At 38.6% G+C, this 21,543-nt stretch overlaps 1 protein-coding gene across 2 annotated transcripts in view; it reads left to right on the top strand.

Moving 5' to 3' along the window:
- The window catches only part of SLC24A3 (solute carrier family 24 member 3), a 745,252-nt gene that overhangs the window by 410,079 nt on the left and 313,630 nt on the right, over positions 1 to 21,543 (top strand). For both annotated transcript variants that reach the window (XM_020986733.2, XM_020986740.2), the window contains exon 3: positions 14,915 to 14,991. In XM_020986733.2, the coding sequence (XP_020842392.1) occupies positions 14,915 to 14,991 (77 nt within the window). The remainder of the gene's footprint in view (positions 1 to 14,914; positions 14,992 to 21,543) is intronic.

Raw genomic sequence — 21,543 nt, 5'->3', positions numbered from 1 at the left:
TTTCCTCTTTCTTGTGGTTTCTTATATTGGTTCTAATTCTTCCTTACAACACTACTAACGTGAAATATGTTTAATGGGAATGTATACGTATAGCCTATATCAGATTCCGTGCCATCTTGGGGAGGAAGGTGGGAAAGGAGGGGGAGAAAAATCTAAAATTCAAAAGCTTATAGAAGTGATTGTTGAAAAATCCAAATAAATTAATAAAAAACAAAACAACAACAAAAAAAGAAATTATCTAGTCCAACTTGCTTATTTTACAGATGAGGAAACTGAAATTAACAGATGTATGGAAAAATCATTACCATCACCATAGGCAGCTTTAAGGATTGCAAAGCACTTTATAAGTATCCTGTTTAATGCCATTTTACCCTCATAACAACCCTGGGAGTTATATGCTATTAGTATCCTCATTTTGCAGATGAGGAAACCAAGGCAGGTAGAGGTTAAGTGACTTGCCCAAGGTCACACAGCTCATAAATGTCTGAGATGGGATTTAAACTTAGGCCATCTTGACTTGAGGCCCAGGGTTCTAGCTACTGCTCCAGCGAGCTATTTAACCATAGAAATACAATAGGAGTATCTGCCACCTACTGCCTGTGGGGAGAAAACTAGAGCTTGTTTTCCTTGGCATACCTCTCTTCTCCTATACCACTTCTCCTGCTGTTAAGTGATATGATTAATCATTGTGCGAGGCCTCTTTTGACAGAGAGGTAAAGAAGAAACTGGCTTCCAAATGCTTGCAACAAGATATATCCTAACACACATCTTTACAGCATAATACCACTAACCATTTGGGGCCTTGAGTGAATCCCATTAATATATGATTCTTTGGTCATAGTCAGCTTCAGAGGAGACAAATGGCTTTGTCTTCCCTTCGATGATGGTCTTTCATTATTCATACGGCTGCTTGTATTTATTCACCAAAGTTCTCCAAATGTAGCTCTCTCTGGGGTGCGACTCAGCACAGTCATGTTGTGTCTCTAAATGGGAAAGAGGGGAGGAGGAGGAAGTAATTACATTTAAACTCTGGGGCTAACAAGTGCTGAAATGCTTCTGGTGAGGATGTAATGGGCCTTCTGCCATCTGTGCTCTCAGGTGATTAGGAAGCTGTGTTGAGAAAATGAAGCAGCGAAGGCCCATCTAATTTCTCCTCACCTATAGTTGGCAGCAGAATTTAAATAGCACGGGGGCCTTCAGCACCATCTCCTTCTTGGGAAGACAATGTGTAAGTGGTGGTGATCCCCCTCATTGGACCAAGGGTCTGGGCAAGGCCAGGCCTAGGGAAAAAAAAATTATAGGAGAAATTTATGTTTAGCAATTATCTAATTATCTTCCCTTTCTATTCTCTTATATCCTCCATTTCAATACCCTGTTATAGTGGATAAAGAGCCAGGAAGATGAGGGTTTAATACCTATCTTTGTCTCATACTGGTTGTATAATACTGATAAAGTCATCTGAGTAGTTAGGTAGCATAGTTGATAGGGCACTGGGCTTTGGAGTCAGGAAGACTTATCTTTCTGAGTTAAAATCTAGTCTTAGACATTTACTAGCTGTATGACCCAGGGCAAAACACTTAACCCTTTTTGCCACAGTTTCCTTATCTGTCAAATGATCTGGAGAAGGCAATGGCAAACCACTTCAGTATCTCTGCCAAGAAAACCCCAGATGGGATCACAAAGAGTCACACACTACTGAAACAACTGAACAACTTTTTATTATTAATAGCGTTATTTAATAAACTCATTTATGCTAAGCTGTTACTTTGGGGGAAGAATATGTTTTGGGGAGTTGTTTCATTAGGAAACATTGATGGGGAGCACTTCCCTGCCAAATTAACCTAGTTTGGCCGTCAACAATACCTGTGTGTAAAACTAGTTCTCCATGCAGTGATCCTCATAATATTTCTCTTCTTGTCTTACTCCCCCCATCCTCATCCATGAATAACAGTGACCTTGTGAGACAACCAGTCCTATAATTTCATAAGGCAAAGAGGAAAAGATAATTTCCTTTGGTTCTGACCAGCAAATACATACCAGAAAATGAGCCTCTGAGATAGAACCACATGTCCGTCAGTCTAAAATTCACTTTCTTCATGTGGGGTAAATGTCGAAAGCAGAAGAAATAAGGCTTGGAGCCTAAAAACAGAGAAACATATAAGACAGGGTCTGGGAGAAGAGGGAGGGGAGAGAGAAGTGTGAAGAATGATGAAGGGAAGATAAGAGTCTAGAGAATGGGCTTCCTACACTGTAGACCTGAGAACCTTCTCTACAGAAGTGGCTGGAGGTAACACCAGTTAATAGCTCTGTTCTGGCTCAACTCTGACCCTGGCTGTGGACTGTGTGATTCTGTACTGACTTCTTTGCACTTTGCATTAGCATATCAGAGGGAAAGAAATGGATAGGCCTCTCATCAAAGTGTTTAAAATCCTGCCAGGAGAAGGGACATTAACTCAGCTGGCTTTGCTCTACAGAATAACATTGTCACCCAAAATGCATTAAGCTTATTGAATAAACAAACTATAAATGCAAAAATTTAAATGAAATTGCTGAAATCAACATAAAAATAAGGGCTTAATCAATGTGTGTTCTGCTTTTCCCCAGACCATAGTCTTGGTTCAAATTGATTTCTGTATTCTTACGCTTTCTGATTATAGGTTCATTCTGAGTTCTAAGGGGAAATTCCCCAAGCTTTCTCAAATTTTCTTCTTTATTCACTGATCAGCAGAATCTGGGCCAACCTTTTCAAAATTCCCTTGAACTCAAGGGTGGAAATGTCACTCAACAAACCTTTAATGTTTACTATGTGCCAAGCACTGTAATAAGGGCTGAGATACAAAGAAAAGCAAAAGGGGTTCCTGCCCTCAATAATTCACATTCTTTGGGATGGGGAACAGAGAGAATATGCGAACTATATATAAACTATGTTGTTATTGTTCTTTGTTTTTTTGTTTTGTTTTGTTTTTTGCTTTTTGGTGAGGCAATTGGAGTTAAGTGACTTGCCCAGGGTCACACAGTTAGTAAATATCAAGTATCTAAGGTCAGATTTGAACTCATCTTCCTAACTCCAAGGCTGGAGCTCTATCCACTGCAAGAGAGTTAAGTGACTTGCCCCAGGGTCACACAGCTAGTAAGCGTCAAGTGCCTGAAGCTAGATTTGAACCAGGTCCTCCTGACTCCAATGCCAGTGCTCTATCCACTGTACCACCTAGCTGCCCCCAGACTTTGTTTTTAAAGAGGACCAATTGGGGTACGTAGGTGGCACGGTGGATAGCACACTAGCTCTGGAGTCAGGAGGACCTGAGTTCAAATCCAGCCTTAGATGTTGACTCTTATTAGTTGTGTGACCCTGAGCAGGTCCAATGATATCATGGATAATGGCTTGACTTATGGGGGGAATTGGATTTAAGTGAAGCAAAGTTGCACAAAGTCAGCCTCACTTTTTCTTCCTGAGTCATCAAAGTCAAGTGATAGGACAAAAGTCAAGGTGACTGATGATGGCCTAGGATGCAATGGATAACCATAGTGTCTTGGATGTCTGATCAAGCTCTAAGAGCTCCATAGCACCTACTTCAGTCACCTTTATGACTATTGGAACAAATTGTTCTCCTCCACCCCTCCCTCCAGGGAAAGCCTTCACATGCTTGAGGTAGACATCTCCCCAACTCACCAACAGGTTTGAGGTCTGTCGATTACCCTCAACCTGCCAAGATGGGCAAGTCAATTCTGCTCTGGGAAGCAAAGGACAGATGCTATTTCATTGCAAGAGGGGAGAAAGAAATAGGAGGTGGTTTTGTGAACACTGAAAACTTGATTCTTAACAAAGCCATGGGGAGAGGGGAGGTGGGAAGAGGAAATAAAAGATTGATTTTTTTAATTGAAAAGAACTGTCTTTCTCTTGCCATCTTTTTCCAAAATAAAATTTGATGACTATCTTTTGGTTTTTACATCACCAGAATTTCCTCTAGTATCTCTCCCTCTCCCCCTCCCAGAGAACCATCTCAAGTACGAAATACAATTTTTAAAGAAAAAAAATGCTTGGGGGCAGCAAAACTGATCAGTATGTCTAAAAAGTCCAGAAATATGTCCTATGTACTGCACCTGCGGACCTCCCACCTCTACAAAGGGGTGGGGGTGGCTTCTCATATCTCTTCTTTGGAGCTGTGCTTGTTCTTTGTGATTTTGCAAGCTTCCTTTTGATTATTTTATGGTTACTCTTTTTGTTTACTTTACTGTAGTCATTGTGTATATTGTTTTCTTGGCTCTACTTATTTTACTGACTATCATTTCATGTGAATCTCTCCATGCTGTATCATCATATTAATCATTTCTTATAGCACAGTAATATTCCACTGTATTCATGTGCCACGATTTACTTAGCCACTGCCAAATCAATGGACATTTATTTTGTTTGCATTTCTTTGCTGTCACAAAAAATGGTGCTGTAAATATTGTGCTATAAATATAGGGACTTTCTTCTTCTCAATGGCCCTCATGTAATGTAAGCCTAATAATGCAATCTCTGCGTCAAATGGTATGACATCTTAGTCATTTTATTTGCCTAATTCCAAATTATTTTCCAAAATAGTTGTACTGATTCACAGCTTCACCAACAATGCACTAGTGGACTTATCTTTCCATAATTCCTCTAACAATGACTATTCCCTCCTTTTGTCATCTTTGCCAACTTGTAGGATGTGAGGTAAAATTGAGGCTTTTTTGATTTTCATTTTTCTTATTATTAGAGATTTGGACTATTCTTTTATATGGTTGCTAATAGTTTATAATTCCTTTGAGAGTTGTTTGTTCATATCCTTTGCCCACATATCAATTGGGTCACACATACTATATTCACATCTGTGTATGTACATGTGTATGTATGTGTCTGTGTATAAACACACATACAAATATATATGCGCAAATACATATAGGTATAGTATGTGTTAATTGCATATGTATTGTATATGTATGTATATGTATATAATTGCAATTGTATACCAAACCCAAATCGGAGGGAAGTGGCAAATCACTATAGTATCTTTGCCAAGAAGACTCCATGGACAGTATTGGTGTGCTATGGACCACAGGGACATGAAGAGTCAGACACAACTGAACAACATGTGCCAGGAAATGTGCTAGAAGCCAAGGATTTAATGTTTGACCATGTTTTTTTCCTAAGATCTACCTAAGGTGCTAGAGGTCTGGAACACAGGAAGGACTTAGTAAACACTTGTTGACTGACTGACTTGAAAACTTCTCCAAATGGGGAGGAAGCCAGTAGAATACTTTACTTCCCTAGGTCTGGTCCCTACCTTTGCAAGCAGTTCACTACTTTTTAATAATCTGTTTCCTAAATGATGTCTCTCATGCCACTTCTTCAAAACACACACACACATACACACACACACACACACACACACACATGCACGCACGCACGCATACACATATACACACACATTTGTTAAGGAGACAGAAGGTCAGAATAAGTCAGGTCTGGTGTCAGGCAAAGCATGATCAATGGCATGACAAAGACAACAAGAGAATTAAGTATAAGACAGTATAGAGTTAAACTGGCTCACCAAATTAGTCAAGATAGGAAAGAGGAAGAGTGTTAATCTGATAGTCTGGGAGAGAAATGAGGGATAAAAGAAATAGAGGTCACAGAAAGGAGGAAAAAGTTAGTGGTCATAAGGCAAAGGACAGAAGGAATAGACAGAGGAATTTTAGAATGGGAAAGAACAATCCCTAGGTGATGGCAAGATTAAGGGTTGTGGAGAGAAGGAGTAATCCATGAGAACTGAGTTACTTGGAGAACTGGGAAGTTAGGATATTTGAGGTTGCATCTCTGTGTGTGTGCGTGTGTGTGTGTGTGTGTGTGTGTGTGTGTGTGTGTACATACATATACATCCACATACACTCATATATGTTGATGACTCCTAGTATGAGGGTGGAAAGAAAGATCTGGAAGTCAACAGATAATAACCACCAGAATCTGAATTGAGTGATGAATTTGAATAGTGTGAATTTAAAAAGGAGAGAAGTTCAAAATGGTAGAGGGTAAATCTGGAAATGGCAATGGGCAGCAAGGAATATTTTAACTCCTCTACCATGACCAGTGAGTCAAAGAGTATGAGAGAAAATATAATCAATCCTGGAAAGGGTGTCATTTAAAGGGAACCAGACCTCAGTCAGTGCCAAAAGTTTGAAGAAGAAAGGAAATTTAAGATGAAAGTGAGTTTGCTGATTATGGATGGTGTATTATTCCTTTAGGCACAGAAGAAGGCATAAGCATATCAGAAGCTTGACACAGGGTAGGGGAGAGTTTAGTTGAAGGGGATGGTAGTAAGGGAGTGGAGTGTAGAGAATGGGGAAGGGGTGGGAGTGTGAGAACAATTGAAGAATAAGTCTAAGCAGAGTATCAAAGATTGGAGAGAAGTCTGTTGTGGGGGCAGCTAAGTGGTGCAATGGCCTGGAGTTGTGGGCCTACAGTCAGGAAGACTTGAGTTCAAATCTCATCTCAGATACTAACTTATGACCCTGGTGGACAAGTCACTTAACCCTGATTACCTCAGTTTCCTCATCTGTAAAATGAGAATGGAGAAGAAAATGGCAAACCACTCCAGTATCTTTGTCAAGAAAATACCAAATGGGGTCACAAAGAGTTGAACACAACTGAAATGACCGAACAACAACTATTGTGGGAAAGTAGAAGAATAGATTGTTCATGGTCCTCTCTCAGGGAACTAGCTGGAAAAGTCCCTGAGGGATAAGATGGAAGCCTATTTGTGGGTGGTAGAGTCTTGTCCTTGGATGGGATCAGTCAGTCAACAAACATTTGTTAAGTGCCTACTATGTACCAGGCACTGTGATCAGCACTGGGGATACAAAGCAAAGCAAAAGATAGTGTGTGCCCTCAAGGAATCCACAGTTTAATGGTCTCAACATGTAAACAATTATATACAGAATGCATTGGAATAATCAACAGAGGGATCTTCTTTCTGTCCACTGAGAAGCCATTTAGTACCTCTGAAATACACCATTCAAACATCAGGCTGGGCTGGATGGCCGCTGAGATCCCTTCCAACCCTAGCTCTCTGAGCCTATGGTCTAGTGCCCTGTTCCCTGGAAGGATCACAGGTTCTGGAAACATGAGGTTACATATTTATGTGCTAGTCCAAGTCCCAGCACCATGCTGTAGTGATAACCTGGAGGATTGTCCCTTAGAATAGGGAACATGTAAGCCTAAAGAGCCAAAAAATTTTAAGACAATTATTGTTATATTAAATTAATATTGCCATTTTAATGTTTATAATTCTGTTCCTTCCTGGGACTTGTATGTGTGTGTTTGTTTATCATCTCTAAACAGTATTTCATCTTAAGAGTGGATGGATCTGTGGGCCTGTGAGATGAGTTTTCTTTCTCTTCTACAATTATTTGGAAAAAAAAATTTAGCTCCCTTTATGAAGCTTCTCCATGATTCATTCACTTCAACCACCAGATGCTTGCTCCTGAGCTAATTAGACCATAGGGCTTGACAAAATCCTATAGCGTTACTGTAAACATTTTTTTCTTCATGAAAAGAAATGACAGTTTCTGCCTTTTAGTTTCCTATATGGGGAAGATCTATTATTTGATATTTCAAACTAAGTCTTATAGGAATGGGGAACAAAATAAGGTAGTCAAGTAAGGAAAATAAATCATATTGCTTCAGAAAGATGAACAGATGAGAGATTTGAAAGATCTGAGAACTGCTTTTATTTTAAAAAAAAGCACTAATGTAATATGCCAAACTCCCCAATCTCTTCTTGCCCTTTAAGTCCCCCTGACTTGATGTTCTGATCAGAAAGACTTCTTATCTCATATTACAAAAGACACAGTATAATACATAGGGTGCTAGATTTGGAGTCAGGAAGACTTGGGTTCAAAGCTGGCTTCAGAAACTTACTAAACATTGACCCTGGGCAAGTCACAACTTTTTTGAGGATCAGTTTCCTTATATGTAAAGTAAGAAGGTTGGACTCACTGGCCTGTATGGTCCTTTCCAGCTCTAGAATTCATTATCAGCTTTCCTCCCATTAGAATAACCATTTTTCCATCCATTAGAAAATATGGCTTCTAACTCCCAAGGAAGATTTTAGGGATGACAAATTTTCTACCTCTAAGATGTACTTTCAAAACCACCCTCAATTTCAGCATCAGCATCTCACTGCCTACTGAGACCTGGGGATAATTCATCCTACTGGCTGAGGAGGATCCACAAACCTAGACTTGGAGAGTGATCCTTCAGATGTGACTCATGGCAGACTCTGAGTTCCCTGGATGGTACTAGACTTCAAATTAGAGCATTGTACAAGAGCAGGAGGCATCAGGCCTGAGAGAGAGTAAAATTAAAGGGCTTCTTTCTACCCCCTCACTGAAGCAAAGGGGACTCCCTTGGCAGATGTGCAGAATCCAAAAGGTTTTACTGACCTTTCCAAACCTGCTTATGAATCCCGATCCACTTGGGACACAGAGATAGATGTTGTATTATGCATAAAGTAGCAACTGAAGGCAGTTGGCCAAGTTTTCTTCAAAGCTGCTATTTTCTTAGACTCTCCTGTTCACTTCATTTTGAGTCTTCCATTCCAAGATTACCCTACAGGGAAATCATTTAAGAATAGCTTAGGGTCTTATTGAGTCGTGACTGATGCATACTGTAGGCTCATCATAATCACCCTGGGATTCCATGTAGAGATAGCGAGGCATCATAATGGATAGGGTGCTGAATTTAGAGTTAGAAAAACCCTTCTTCAGACAATTGCTAGCTGTGTGACCCTGAGCAGGTCACTTACCCTCTCTCAGCCTCAGTTTCTTCATCTGTAAATGGGAAAATTAATAGCTCTTACCTTACAGGGCTAATGTGAGGATCAAACGAAATAACGTTTGTGAAGTTCTTTGCATGATTTAGACTCAAAAGAATTCTAAATAGAGCTTTCTGAAAGTGGAATGAGCTGTCTTGGGAAGCAGTGAATTTCCCCTCAATGGAGGTCTTGAAGCAAATGCAGTATGATTGCTTCTCCAGTATATTGTAGAAGAGAGTTCTCTTTGGGGCGTGAATTGGAGGAGATAGCCACTCATGTCTCTTCCAACTCTGTGCTTTTATGATTTCATGACTTTCATTCAAGTCGTATCTCTGCTACTTAGAAGCTCCATGATAGTGGGAAGTCACTTAACTTCTCAGAGAATCCCACCGTTAGAGGAGACCTCAGAGGTCATATGACTGAACCCAGACCTACAAAGTCTTTCTACTGTAATGGACCTGACAGGTAGTCATCCAGTCTTTGCTCTAAGAGTTTCAGTGAGGGGAGAAGCCTCCACCGGCTGAGGTAGCTTATTCCATATCTATAGAACACTCATTCTCAGAAGTCTTTTTCCTTTATGACAAGCCCCGATTTGCATCTTTGCTACTTCCACCTACCAATTACTCCTGGTTCTGCCCTCCAGAGTCAAGCAGAAAAAGTCTAATCATTTTTAAATATGACCTTTCCCCTAGCCTCAGTTTCTTCACCTGTAATATGGGGGCAGTAACCCTACCTGCCTCACAGGGTCATTGTTCCTTTATAGAGTCATTGTGAGAAACAAATAAGGTAAAATGCTTTGTAAACTTTAAAAGACTATAAATGTAAGTTTGCTTTCCTTGTTAGTAACTAAGTCCCCTTGGATGGGTAGAGAATAGAGTTGACTTTATACCAAATACTTCTGGTTAGATCTGGTCATAATTGGTAGGGGACTTCAGTGCATTTTCATCTAAGTGTCTGGCTGTTGGCAATATAAAATCAAAGCAAGAAGATACATGCCCCAGGACTCATAGCTATCAGGGTAGACTGAAAGAGAATTAAACATTGGGCCTAAAGGGGATTTTTAACATCTCCCAGCTCTCCTTCCTAGTCCTCTTTTTGGGGGCTTTTCTGGGATTCTGTATTTCTGGCTATGAACATAAGTCCATGATTTTGTGTCCTAATCTAATGCCATATAATACTTAGTGAATGGTAGAACTGATCATTAGTGGCTCGTCAATGTGGGCACAGCTGATAGAAATATGTTAGATCAATAGAATGTGGAAATGATTCATTTTTAATGGTTTTAAATTTTTTGTTCGTGCTTGTACCCACTTGAGTTAATGTCAATAGATGGGAGAAAGCATTAGCAAGTTTATTAATTAATAGTGTTGTTGTGAATAAACTTGTTTTAAGTTAAGCAACACAACGAATTGTCACTCAGTGGAAATGCTGAGGGAAGCTAAGCCCTTACTTGAAATGATTCTGCATTTCACACCTTGCTAAATTAAAATATAGTTTCTCTCACTTCACTGTACTCAAATGGACGAGGGGGAGCCTCAGTACAATTAAACAACAGAAGTATAAAATAATGGAATAATTATTGGATTTTCTAGTGGTCATTTCAGGTGTTTTTAGTCATTAATATAGTCCTTGGTTTTCTGTTTGATGTTTATCTTAACGATACAAAATGTCTCTTACTTTGCTGGTGTTAGCCACGTTGGTGCAGGGAACTCCTGATCTCAAAACCAAAAATCATCCATGTTATTTGGTCAGAGACCAAATTTGGGAAGTGGAATTTCTCAATTCCTTTGAATGCTTACATGTTGCCTGCTCTATAAGATGAGAGTATTATTATTTTTGGCCCTCGGAGGCTCAAGGAATTATAGGACTTTCAAGATAGGATTTTCTTGTTTGATATCATAATTTTTAAGGAATTTCAGTCTCTTGTGTCAAATAGTTTCAGTGAGATTGGCATGCCAAGTATAAATTCAGAGGTTCAGAGGGGGTAAAAGATAATTTAGTGAACTAAATATTACTAACACCATCTAACATCATTAATTGATTCTCTGAAAATACCATTAGTTGAAAAAAGAAGAATAGCTAGAACTTAAATAGCAATATAAGGTTTGCAAAGCACTTTACAAAGTATTATCTCATTTTATCTTCACAACAACCTTGGGGGGTAACAGACAGAGGTTAAGTAAATTGCGCAGGATCATACAACTAGCTAGATGAGATGTCTCAGGATAATTGGTTTAATGAGAATTTTTTTTGTAAAATGACATAAATAAGTGGCTGAACTTTGTGACTAGTTTTGGTTGTGTTGTGCCATCAGATACTAATAATAATTGATATTCACATCATTCTTCAAAGTTTAAGCACCTTTTAATACATAATCTCATTTGAGCCTTGCAATAACCCTGTAACATGAGTATTACAGTTATGATTACCGCTAATAGGCATCAAAGATGGGATCTGAAACAAAGTCTTTTTTATCCTAAACTCAGCACTCTAGCTTCTGTTCTAGAGCATGGGCAGCTAGCCAGGTGGTGTAGTAGATGGACCCCTGAGCCTGACATTAGGAAGACCTGAGTTCAAATGTGACCTTAGTTACTTATTATCTGTGGGGCCCTGGGCAAATCACTTAACCCATCTGCCTGACTTCTCAACTGTAAAATGGAGATAATAATAGCCCCTACCTCCTAGGGTGGTTGTGAGGATCAAACAAGGTATTTGTAAAGCACTTTGTACAGAGCCTGGCACATAGCAGGTACTTAATAAACTCTTGTTCCCTTCCCCATCCCTATGTTTCGGAATGTTCCTGGGTCATGATATTGGGGCAAATTTGTGCAGGCTAAAATGTAAATTATTACTATCCTCCTCTGAAATCTCTCAGAAGTTAGTTTACATTTTTCCTATAAACCTTCAAACCATGCTTCATAATTATGGTTATTTTTCATCTTACTCTATACTAGACTGTAAACTCCTCAAGGACAGGACATCTCTTTGCATTCTCCCTAACACAGGGTGCATTTTTTGTTCCATTCAGTTGATTAGCAGTGGCTACCCACAAAATATAATTATCTTCCTTGGGAGACTTTTCCTACCAGCTAAGAGACAGAGGCCAGGATGACCAAAGAATAGAGCAAGACTGTTAACTTCCCCTTGGTTAGATAGGAGACAGAACTCAGTGGAAGCAGCCCAAGTACATGAACTTCATGTTGCTATTTTGCCCCCTGTTTATTCCCCTTATTTCTCTAAATCCCCACTACGCTCTCGATATTTCATAATGCCCGCAGGAAGGCTGTCCTCCAAGGACAGCTTCTGAGCACAGTGATACCCTGCTCTTTGAAGTTGCCTAGAATTATCCCCACATGAATAAGTCCAGTATCCTAAGCATTCTCTCCCCTCTTCTTTAAGCCTAAGTCCAGAATATATTACTTTGGTGAATGTGTTGATTTCAGTTATTCGGCATTAACATACATCAAAATGCTCTCGAAGAAGAAGTATTCCCCATCCCCTAGAATTGTTCATTGGAGTTGGGGAGCAGGTACAGGAGAGATCACCATTGGGAATAGAAATGATAGAAAGAAAAGAGGCAAGGACAGTTTAGTTTCTGCTTAGAGGCAACTAGCTAGTGGAGTAGATAAAATCCTGCACTTGGTGTTAGGAAGGAAGACCTGAGTTCAAATTCTTCCTCAGATACTTGCTAGTTGTACGACTCTGGGCAAGTTGCTCAGCCTCAGTTTCCTCATCTGTAAAAGGGAGACAATAATTGCCCTTGCCTTACAAAATTGTTATAAGGATCTAATGAGATAACATAAAGTGCTTTGCAAACCTTAAAGTACTATGTAAGTGCTAGCTATTATTATTATTACTATTTAGAGATGCAAACTAGAGGCTGTGAATATAGGACCAGACTAGCTCCATGGAATTCTGATGTCAGAAAGGTAAAACAAATTTTCAGTGGATGAGGACAGATTTCAAAACTAAAACCTCTTAAAAGTTAGAAAAACCATACTGAAAAGAGATAATTTAGAAGTTAGTATTTCTGCTAGAAGAGACAGCATGGCATAGTGGATAGAGAGCTCATCTGAGAGCTACCAAGTGTTGAGGTCAAGTCTTGCCTCTGACACACACTGGCTAGGTGACCCTGAGCAAGTAACTTGCCTTCTCAGGGTCATGGTCAGTTTACAAAGACCAGAAATTACAGCGATGGGCATTGGTGGAGGGAATTTCTTCATCCAGGAGTTCTATATTCCAATGAAATTATAGGTCTAATTCCTATTGCTATTTCTAACATATGAGAAGGATATTGATAGGAAACCAAGATGGGTAGGGATCCTTTGCAAGGGTCTCTGACATCCATTTCCTCTGCTCTGGCTTATCTGGTTAGCCCCAAGCCTCCCTACCTCCATCCTGATGCCCTGGGGAAGCATGAAACGGTCTGCCTTAACCACAAAGAATATCATACGTGTCCTTAAATTAGGGGAGAATAACTAAAGAGAAGGAAAAGCCCTACCTGTTGTTTTTTCAAGTTGTTGTTATTTTTCTCCCCTGTTTGGTCCTTGGCTTTTGATTCTTTAGAGCATGATTTAGCAAGAGCTGGTAGTTGTCAATTCTCTGCCAAAAAAAAAAAATGACAGAGGGCTAAGATCTTTTCTTTTCCCATAGCTGTTCATTTAATCTAGAAAGGTCTAGGCCAAGGGTTTTTCTCTTAATGCTTAAACTAGGAAAGCCTGTGTGGACTTTCAGCAGATGCAATGGATAGCATAGCATAGGAAGAAGTTAATGGAAGAGGGAAAAGGAACAAATAGAAATGTAAAAGGACAGAAAGTAAGAGGGGAAAAGAGGTGCATATGGTAGGGAATAATTAATCATTTTAAAGCCACCAATGTCTTAGGCTTCTCAAAGCTGGTTTAGTTCACTTACTGCGGTCCTAATTTCCTTACAGGTTTCTTCTCCTTGTATATAGTCAGCACAGCAAGTCAACATGAGCAGCTGGTACCAAATTTGCTTTCATGCTAGCCATCCCTGTTGGTTTGGGGTTCTCTGTATCTCTTATTCCTATATCACATACAACTCTGCTTTCAGACAAAGGTCACTGGTCTTCCTCTGAGGGCCAAGACATTCCAGTTGGACTGTAGCTAGCGTGAGGCAAGAGACTTGATCCAGTTGCTTTTTAAAATCTTCAGTATCATTTGTATTCAAGGGAATTTGGGGGGAGTTTACTTATGACCTGTTTATTGTTGAACATCTTACAGTACTGATTCTGTTCTAGTTGAATTTAAGCCCCCTGAGGGCAGGAGGTGTTTTTGTTCTGTCTTTCTAACCCTATCACCTTGTATAGTGCCTAAGACATAGGAAGCACTTAATAAATGCTTGTTGAATGAATTGTTCAACTACTAATTAGTAATAATAGTGCTATACAGTAGTTAGAGAGCCAGCCCTGGAATCATGAAGATCCAGGTGGAAATCCTTCCTTGAACACATATTAGCTAAATAAGCATAGATCATTAAACTCTTCACAGCAATTATGTCACAGATCTCGAACTCTCTTTCTCTCTAAAAGGAAGGAAGGGAGGGAGGGAAGGAGAAAGGAAGGAAAGAAGGAAGGAAAGAAAGAAGGAAGGGAGAAAATATTTGTTAATCCTATTATGTGCTAAGAACTCTGCTAAGCACTTTGCAAATATTATCTCATTTGATCCTCACAACAATCCTGGGAGAGGGGTACTATTATTTTCCTCACTTTATAGTTGAAGAAATTGAGGCAGGCATAAAATTAAATGACTTGCCCAGGGTTACATAGCTAGCAAGTGTCTGAGACTCAGACTGGATTTGCACCAGGTTTTCCCAACTGCCAGCCTGGGACTGTGCCATTTAATTGTTACTAAAATAGTAAAAACTCCTGAGCTATTTTACCAGTTTTCCCTTTACATTTAAAAATATAAAATTGTTAGCATCATTAAAAAGTATTAATTAATTGCCTCCATACTTTCATGTTCCAGAGCTTACATTCTTTACATGTTTTATTTAGTACTGAAAACTTTTAAATGTTAGTGATAAACTTTTCTTTTTTCTCTCTCACTCTCTAGCTCTCCATGAATTCCCTAGTGACATCTTCACAAATGAGGAACGGCGACAAGGAGCTGTGATCTTACATGTCCTTTGTGTAAGTAGCTTCGGTTCTACATTCTATGTTCTACTTCTTGGATTTGGATGAAACAATGGAAAATTTTTAAAGTGAATATCTCTGTGTTCTTACACTCACACAGGTATTCTCATGTAACATACTTATCATAGCTCTGTGGGAGACACCATGAAATCAATCATATGTTTTATTAGATTTGTGGATTCCTTGAAGCTGGAAGGGATAGCTAATATACTAGATAATAGAAATGGAATCCCTAAAAATCCTGACAGGCTGAAACAATGAGCTAGATCTAAGATAAATTTAGTAGACAAATGTAAAACCTTTTACTTGGGTTCAAAAGCTTAATCCCATGATTTTAAGATGAAGAAGATATGATATAGAGGAGTTTATCCTCCAATTGATAAATGTACAACAAACATGAACAGCAGTTTTCAAGGGGAAAAAATTCAAGCTATCTATAGCCACAATGAAAAAATGCTCTAAATTACTAATAACTAGAGAGATAAAAATTAAAATGTCTCTGAGGTTCCATCTCATTTCCATCAGCTTGACAAAGCTCATGAAAAATGGAAATGATGAATGTTGGGGGTGTTGTGGAAAATTAGGCATATAGTTCTAATGTGGATGCATCTGCAAAGGGTAACAATCATTCTGGTAGCAATTTGGGACTGCTTTCCCAAAGCTACTAAAGTAAACCGTACGTACCCTTTGACTGAGAGAAACCACTACTAAGCCAATGCCCCAAAGAGATCAAAGAAAGAAGAAAAGGTCTTATGTGTACAAAAAAAAAATCATAGCAGCCTTTTTTATTAAGGACAAAAAAATTGGAAATTCAAGGGTGGCTCATCAGTTGGTAAAGGGCTGAACAAATTGTAGCATATGAATGTAATGGAACATTGATGTGCTATAAGAAATTAATAAAGGGATAGTTTCAGAGAAACCTTGAATGACTTGCATGAACTCAGTATGGCCTTGGTAGATACAAAGTGATGGGAGCAGGGCCAGAATAATTTATGCTATAATCAATATTATAAAAAACAATTCTGAAAGACTTAAGAATGCTGACCATGGCAATGATCAACCTTAATTTCCAAGGACCATTGATACAAAATAATGAACTACTGTGTTGAATGAAACACACTTTTTGAGCATACCCAATATGGGAATGTGTTTTGTTCTATTCTATTCGTTACAAGGGTTTAGGTTTGTTTTTGTTTTCATTTTTGTTTTTCATTTTTTTAGTAAGGGAAGGAACAGGTGGAAATGAGGGGGGAAATGCTTAATAATTGAAAAAATAAAGTAGTTCATGTGAAAAAAAACCCGAGAGTTTCAGTAGATCAAACGTTCAACAGCTTTGGAAGCCAAAAAAAAAGAATACATTAATATCAGGCTGTATTGAGAAAAGCATAGCGTCCAGAAGAAGCGAAATTATTATCTAACTGTACCCTGCTTTGGTCATACTACATCTGGAGTAATCTGTCCAGTTCTCCATGCCACATTTTAGGAAGGACAATAAATTGAATTACGACATCAGAAATCACCAAAGGTGGTAAAGAAACTGGAGCCATATGAGAAATGGTTTTTAAAAATTGAGGACTCTTGACCTAGAGAAAAGAAGATTGTGGAAGTATAAGGAGGGAAGAGGGGAAACAGTTGCTATATAATATGAAGTGTTGATTCATGGAAGAGAGATTAGAGTTGATCTGGTTGACCCCAGAGGATAGAATTGGGAACAATGGTGGAAGTTAAAGGGACACAGAATGATAAAGGGAAAAACTTCCTGACAATTGGAATGGGTCAATTGGAATGGAGGCAGTGAGGGGGGTGTGTGTGTGTGGGGGGGTGTGTGTGTGTGTGTGTGTGTATAAACATATATAGGTTATATAGTTATATAGTAATACATAGTTATAAATATACACATATATAGTTATACATATATAGTTGTACATATATAGTTATACACATATGTGTTTATTTGCGTATGTATGTATGTATGATGTTGAATGTGGGATTCCAGCTTCAGAAAAAGCTAGAGTTCCCTGAGTATCCTTCCAAATATGAAATTCTGTAACTCTGTGAAATTCAGTCTTAAAAATTTTTGCTGTAAGTGGGCCTGACTTTTGAAGAATATTTATATCCATTCCCTCTCTCTCTTTGCTTGCTTCTTAATACAAATAATTGTTCCTAAGCTTTTCTACCATTGTATCAGCTTATTAATACTTCTTTTTACTCAATACTGTATTTCTACCTAAATGACTAGGTCATAGAATAACAGTGTTTTGTGGTTTATAGCCTGTAGGGACCTTACCGATCATGTGGTCCAACCTCTTTATTTTATAAATGAAGAAACTGAGGCACAGAAATGCACAGAGACATTGCTCAGATACATTCAGCTAGTAAGTGCCATGCAGGATTTGAATTCATATCTTCCTGACTCCAGATTCTTGTCCCCTACCCACTAAACCAAGCTAGTTTCAGACTAAGTATTTGACTAGCTAATTCATTATATTTTTTTTTATGCTTTATCTCTGTGCTCAGATTTGTTTTCTGCTTAGAAGATTTTCATCCCCATCTCTACCTATGGAAAATGTATTTATTATTGAGGACCAGCTCAGATTCTATTCTCTCCATGAAGTTTTCCCTAATCACTTCAGCTGAAAAAGGGATTTCTCCCAACTCTGAATTCTTATAGGGCTACTCTTATCTATGCAATTTAGAAGTCATTTATCAGATACTCCCTTGTATTGTTATTTGTATAAATGTTCTATCTCCTTATTAAATTGGTAGTTCATAGAGGTCAAGACCTATTTCTTATACATCTTTGTATCTACACATTCATAATCACAAACATATATGTTGCATATGTCCATACATACATGCACAGGGCTATATAGAGGGTTCCTATGTACACACACACACACACACACACACACACACACACACACAATTTCAAAGTCAACAGACAATAAGTACATATGCTAAGGATACACTGTGCTGAGCACTGGGGATACAAAGAAAGGCAATAACCATGCTTGCCCTCAAGGAGCTCACATTCTAATGGGGAAGATAGCAAGCAAACAAATCACTCTCTCTCTCTCTCTCTCTCTCTCTCTCTCTCTCTCTCTCTCTCTCTCTCTCTCCATATACACACACACACACACACACACACACACAACATCTATACAGGGTAAATTGGGGATAATCTCAGAGAGAAAGTGGTACTAATGAGATAAAGTGAACAACAAATGTCTAAAAGAAAAGGTATGATTATTTTTGGGAAATATAATACATTAGCTTAAATTCACACTAAGATGTCAATGACTGATAGTTATCTTATAATATAGCATCCATGCACACAAGGGTGTGCTGGAGCCAGCCCTAAATAGCATTCAAAAGCCTATTGTTAAATTTTCCATGTTGAACATTAACAATATAAGAATTGGTAATTGCTACAAATCAGGGCTCAGTTTATTATTTTGTTGATTTCTAGACTTAAAAAAATGTTAATAATGCAGATCAAACTTTGAAGTGTATTGATATACATCTTATTAAAATGTATTTATAACTTTCATTTTTAAATTGAGTTTTGAATTTTCTTTCTCCTGTCCCTCACCCACCCATCGAGAAGGTAAGCAATATGATATCACTTATACATGTGAAGCCATATAAAACATATTTCCATATTAGCCATGTTGCCAAAATTAAAAAAAAAACAATAAAAAGCAAAAAAAAGGTAAAGAAAAGGAAAAAAGTATGCTTCAATCTGCACTCAAAGTTCATAAGTTCTCTTCTCTCTCTGGAGGTAGATAGCATTTTTCATCATGGGTCCTTTGGAATTGTCTTGGATCATTGTCTTGATCAGAGTTGATCATCATACAACATTGCAGTTACTGTGTAAAATGTTCTATTGGTTCTGCTCATCTCTCCACCCACAATGAAGAGCCAAATTCTTCCCCGTGTTTATGTCTTCTCCCCACACTCTCTGTCATACCATTTAACACCCAAAAGCTCAACTGTGCCCAAATCCTTTTGGCACTTACTAAAAATACTGGTTGTCTCCTGGTGCAGGGAGTCTTTGATTCAACCAAGGGAAGCTATCAAATGACCCCAGGAACTGTCTGAGCAACCATCAGGCAGGGAAGAGAAGGGAAAGAATAAACATTTATATAGCACCTACTGTGTGCCAGGCACATAAGCAAGTAAGTATCTCTCTGCATTGGAGAGACAAAGGTCTACTATGATATAGTAGGAATTATATTTATATTATATACATAAATTATTTAAATATTAATTGAATTTTAATTTATTTTTAATTAATTAAATTTAAATAAATTGAATATTAAATTAAATTTAAAAATTAAATTAATAATTAAATTAATAATAATATTATAAGGCAGAGGATCCAGGTTTAATCCCTGGTTCTTCCATTTACTATTTATGTGACCTTGAGAAAAAAATCTTTCCTAGTATTATGGAGGTAGTAAAGTGGAAAGAGACTTGGATTTGTGGTTCAGTCCTTTTTGTTATATCTGACTCTTCATTTGAATGGGGTTTTCTTAGAAAGAGACTGGAGTGGTCTGCATTTCCTTCTCCAATGAATTAGGTGATTTGCCCAAGTTCACACAGCTAGTAAGCGTCTGAGGCTGGATTTGAATTCAGGACTTCCTGTCTCCAGAGCCGGTGAGCCACCTAGCTGCCCCCAAGTTGTTCTACACTTCAGCCAAGTATAGACTAAGGAAGCACACTGCAGGGGTCCGAGTTAGAGATACAAAGATACTTGGGTCCTGTCAGCACCCAGGGCAGCGGCCTCCTGAAAAAGAAGAGTGAATAGTACCCATTCAGCACATCTGAGTCTAGCAGAGAGGTGACCAAGCAAACTAAGGGCATGTGGGGAAACAGTCCACAAACAGACGTGTTCTGACAAGACAGAACACCAGAGTCACGGAAAGCTTGTTTGACCAATTCCCAGGGTTTGTGCAATAGGTGAGCTCGAGCTGCACTCACACAACAAAGAGTCATTGAGCCCCTGCAGTGCTGCCGGAGATGACAGCTGGAAATCAGGACTGTCAGGAGACGGGAGAGAAAGAAGGACATGCCTGGACCACTGGGGTCCCCAAGCTCTGGCCCATACACTTGGGCCTTCTTTTTCTCAGGATAATTATGCTGTTCATGATCAAAGCTGACATTGAACTTGAACTTTAGGTTTTGCTCCTATTAAATATGTTATCTCAAGACATTGTATGTCAAGAAGTGTTGCGTAATGTATAAAGAGCCCACCTCAGTGCCAAGAAGACCTAGGTTGAAGTCTTGACTCTAACTCGTGTTGGTTATGTGACCCTGGATAGGTCAGTAACCCCTCAGTGTTCTAGGCCATAGTATCAAACTCGTATAGAAATGGAGGTCACTAAATCATATATAAGGATTCCTAAATTATATATCAGGCCCACTCAGGATAGTGGGGGATGGGGGATGGGTGACACCTCTACTCCAGACAAATACCCAAGTCAGACCCAAACCCAATTAAAATGTAATTGGGAAATGTTTAACAAAATAAATAAAAGTGTAATACAACACAGATAATCTTAATTTGTGATTTTCTAAGTCACTATGAAGACCACAAGGTTTAAACATCAATGCGCTAAGACACTGGGATTTTATCATAGGGGAGTTCTCTATACCAGTAAAATCACAGGTGTTGTCTCTGTTCCTGTCTCAACCCAATTCACAGATCCTAGGCCCTTTCCCTTACACTCACAGCTGAATAGGATTTATAATTGGAAGGAACAATAGGAATTACCTAGTGTAAACTTCCTCATTCAACCAATGGGGAAACAGAAGCCAAAAGAGATTAGCCCAAAGTCACAAAGGTAGTGACAGCAAATCAAGGATGTAAACTCTGGTCCTGTGACTCCGATTCCAATATTGTTTCAACTGAATCACTCTACCTCTTTAACAACTATTCACCCTTGATGTTTTGCTTTATACTTTACAAAGCACTTTTCTCACTAGAGCCCTGTAACATATACAATACAAGTATTAATGTTGTAATACCCATTTTACAGATGGGAAAACCAAAGGCTGGAAGAAGTTAAGAGATTTGCAATCAGTCACACACAGATGGTAAAAGTGCCAAATCTTGAATCTGCCATAGACTTTTTGATTCCAAGACCTATGTTCTTTCTGCTGCAGTATGGGAAATGAACCAGCCACTGGAACATCCTCAGATTTGAGGTTCCATGCAATCCAACCATACCTCCTTCCATTTAGGGCCAGTATGTTAGATTGAGTCTTTTTTTGTTCCCATCTTTGAGATAAACAAATATGCAATTTTTGTTGATTTGAAGAAAGGAAACCGGCGTTTCTTATTTTATTGAACTTTTTAGAAGCTATGGCTTTAATTTGTCCTAAGATCTTTTTGTGTTTATTGATTAAATCAACCAGAAGCCATTAGATTGTTCCAGAAAAGCATTTTACACAACTTTGTAGTTTTTCTATATGCCTGAGTTACTAGAACAAAACCCTGTAGGAATGGGGAGATCTATAATATTCATAATATTTTATCAAAGATGA

This window comes from Phascolarctos cinereus, unplaced genomic scaffold (genome assembly GCF_003287225.1).
Source record: "Phascolarctos cinereus isolate Bilbo 61053 unplaced genomic scaffold, phaCin_HiC Scaffold_2;HRSCAF=192, whole genome shotgun sequence".
Classification (NCBI taxonomy): domain Eukaryota; kingdom Metazoa; phylum Chordata; class Mammalia; order Diprotodontia; family Phascolarctidae; genus Phascolarctos; species Phascolarctos cinereus.
The sequence above is the reverse complement of the archived record's forward strand: the minus strand, read 5'-3'. Positions and strand labels throughout refer to the sequence as shown.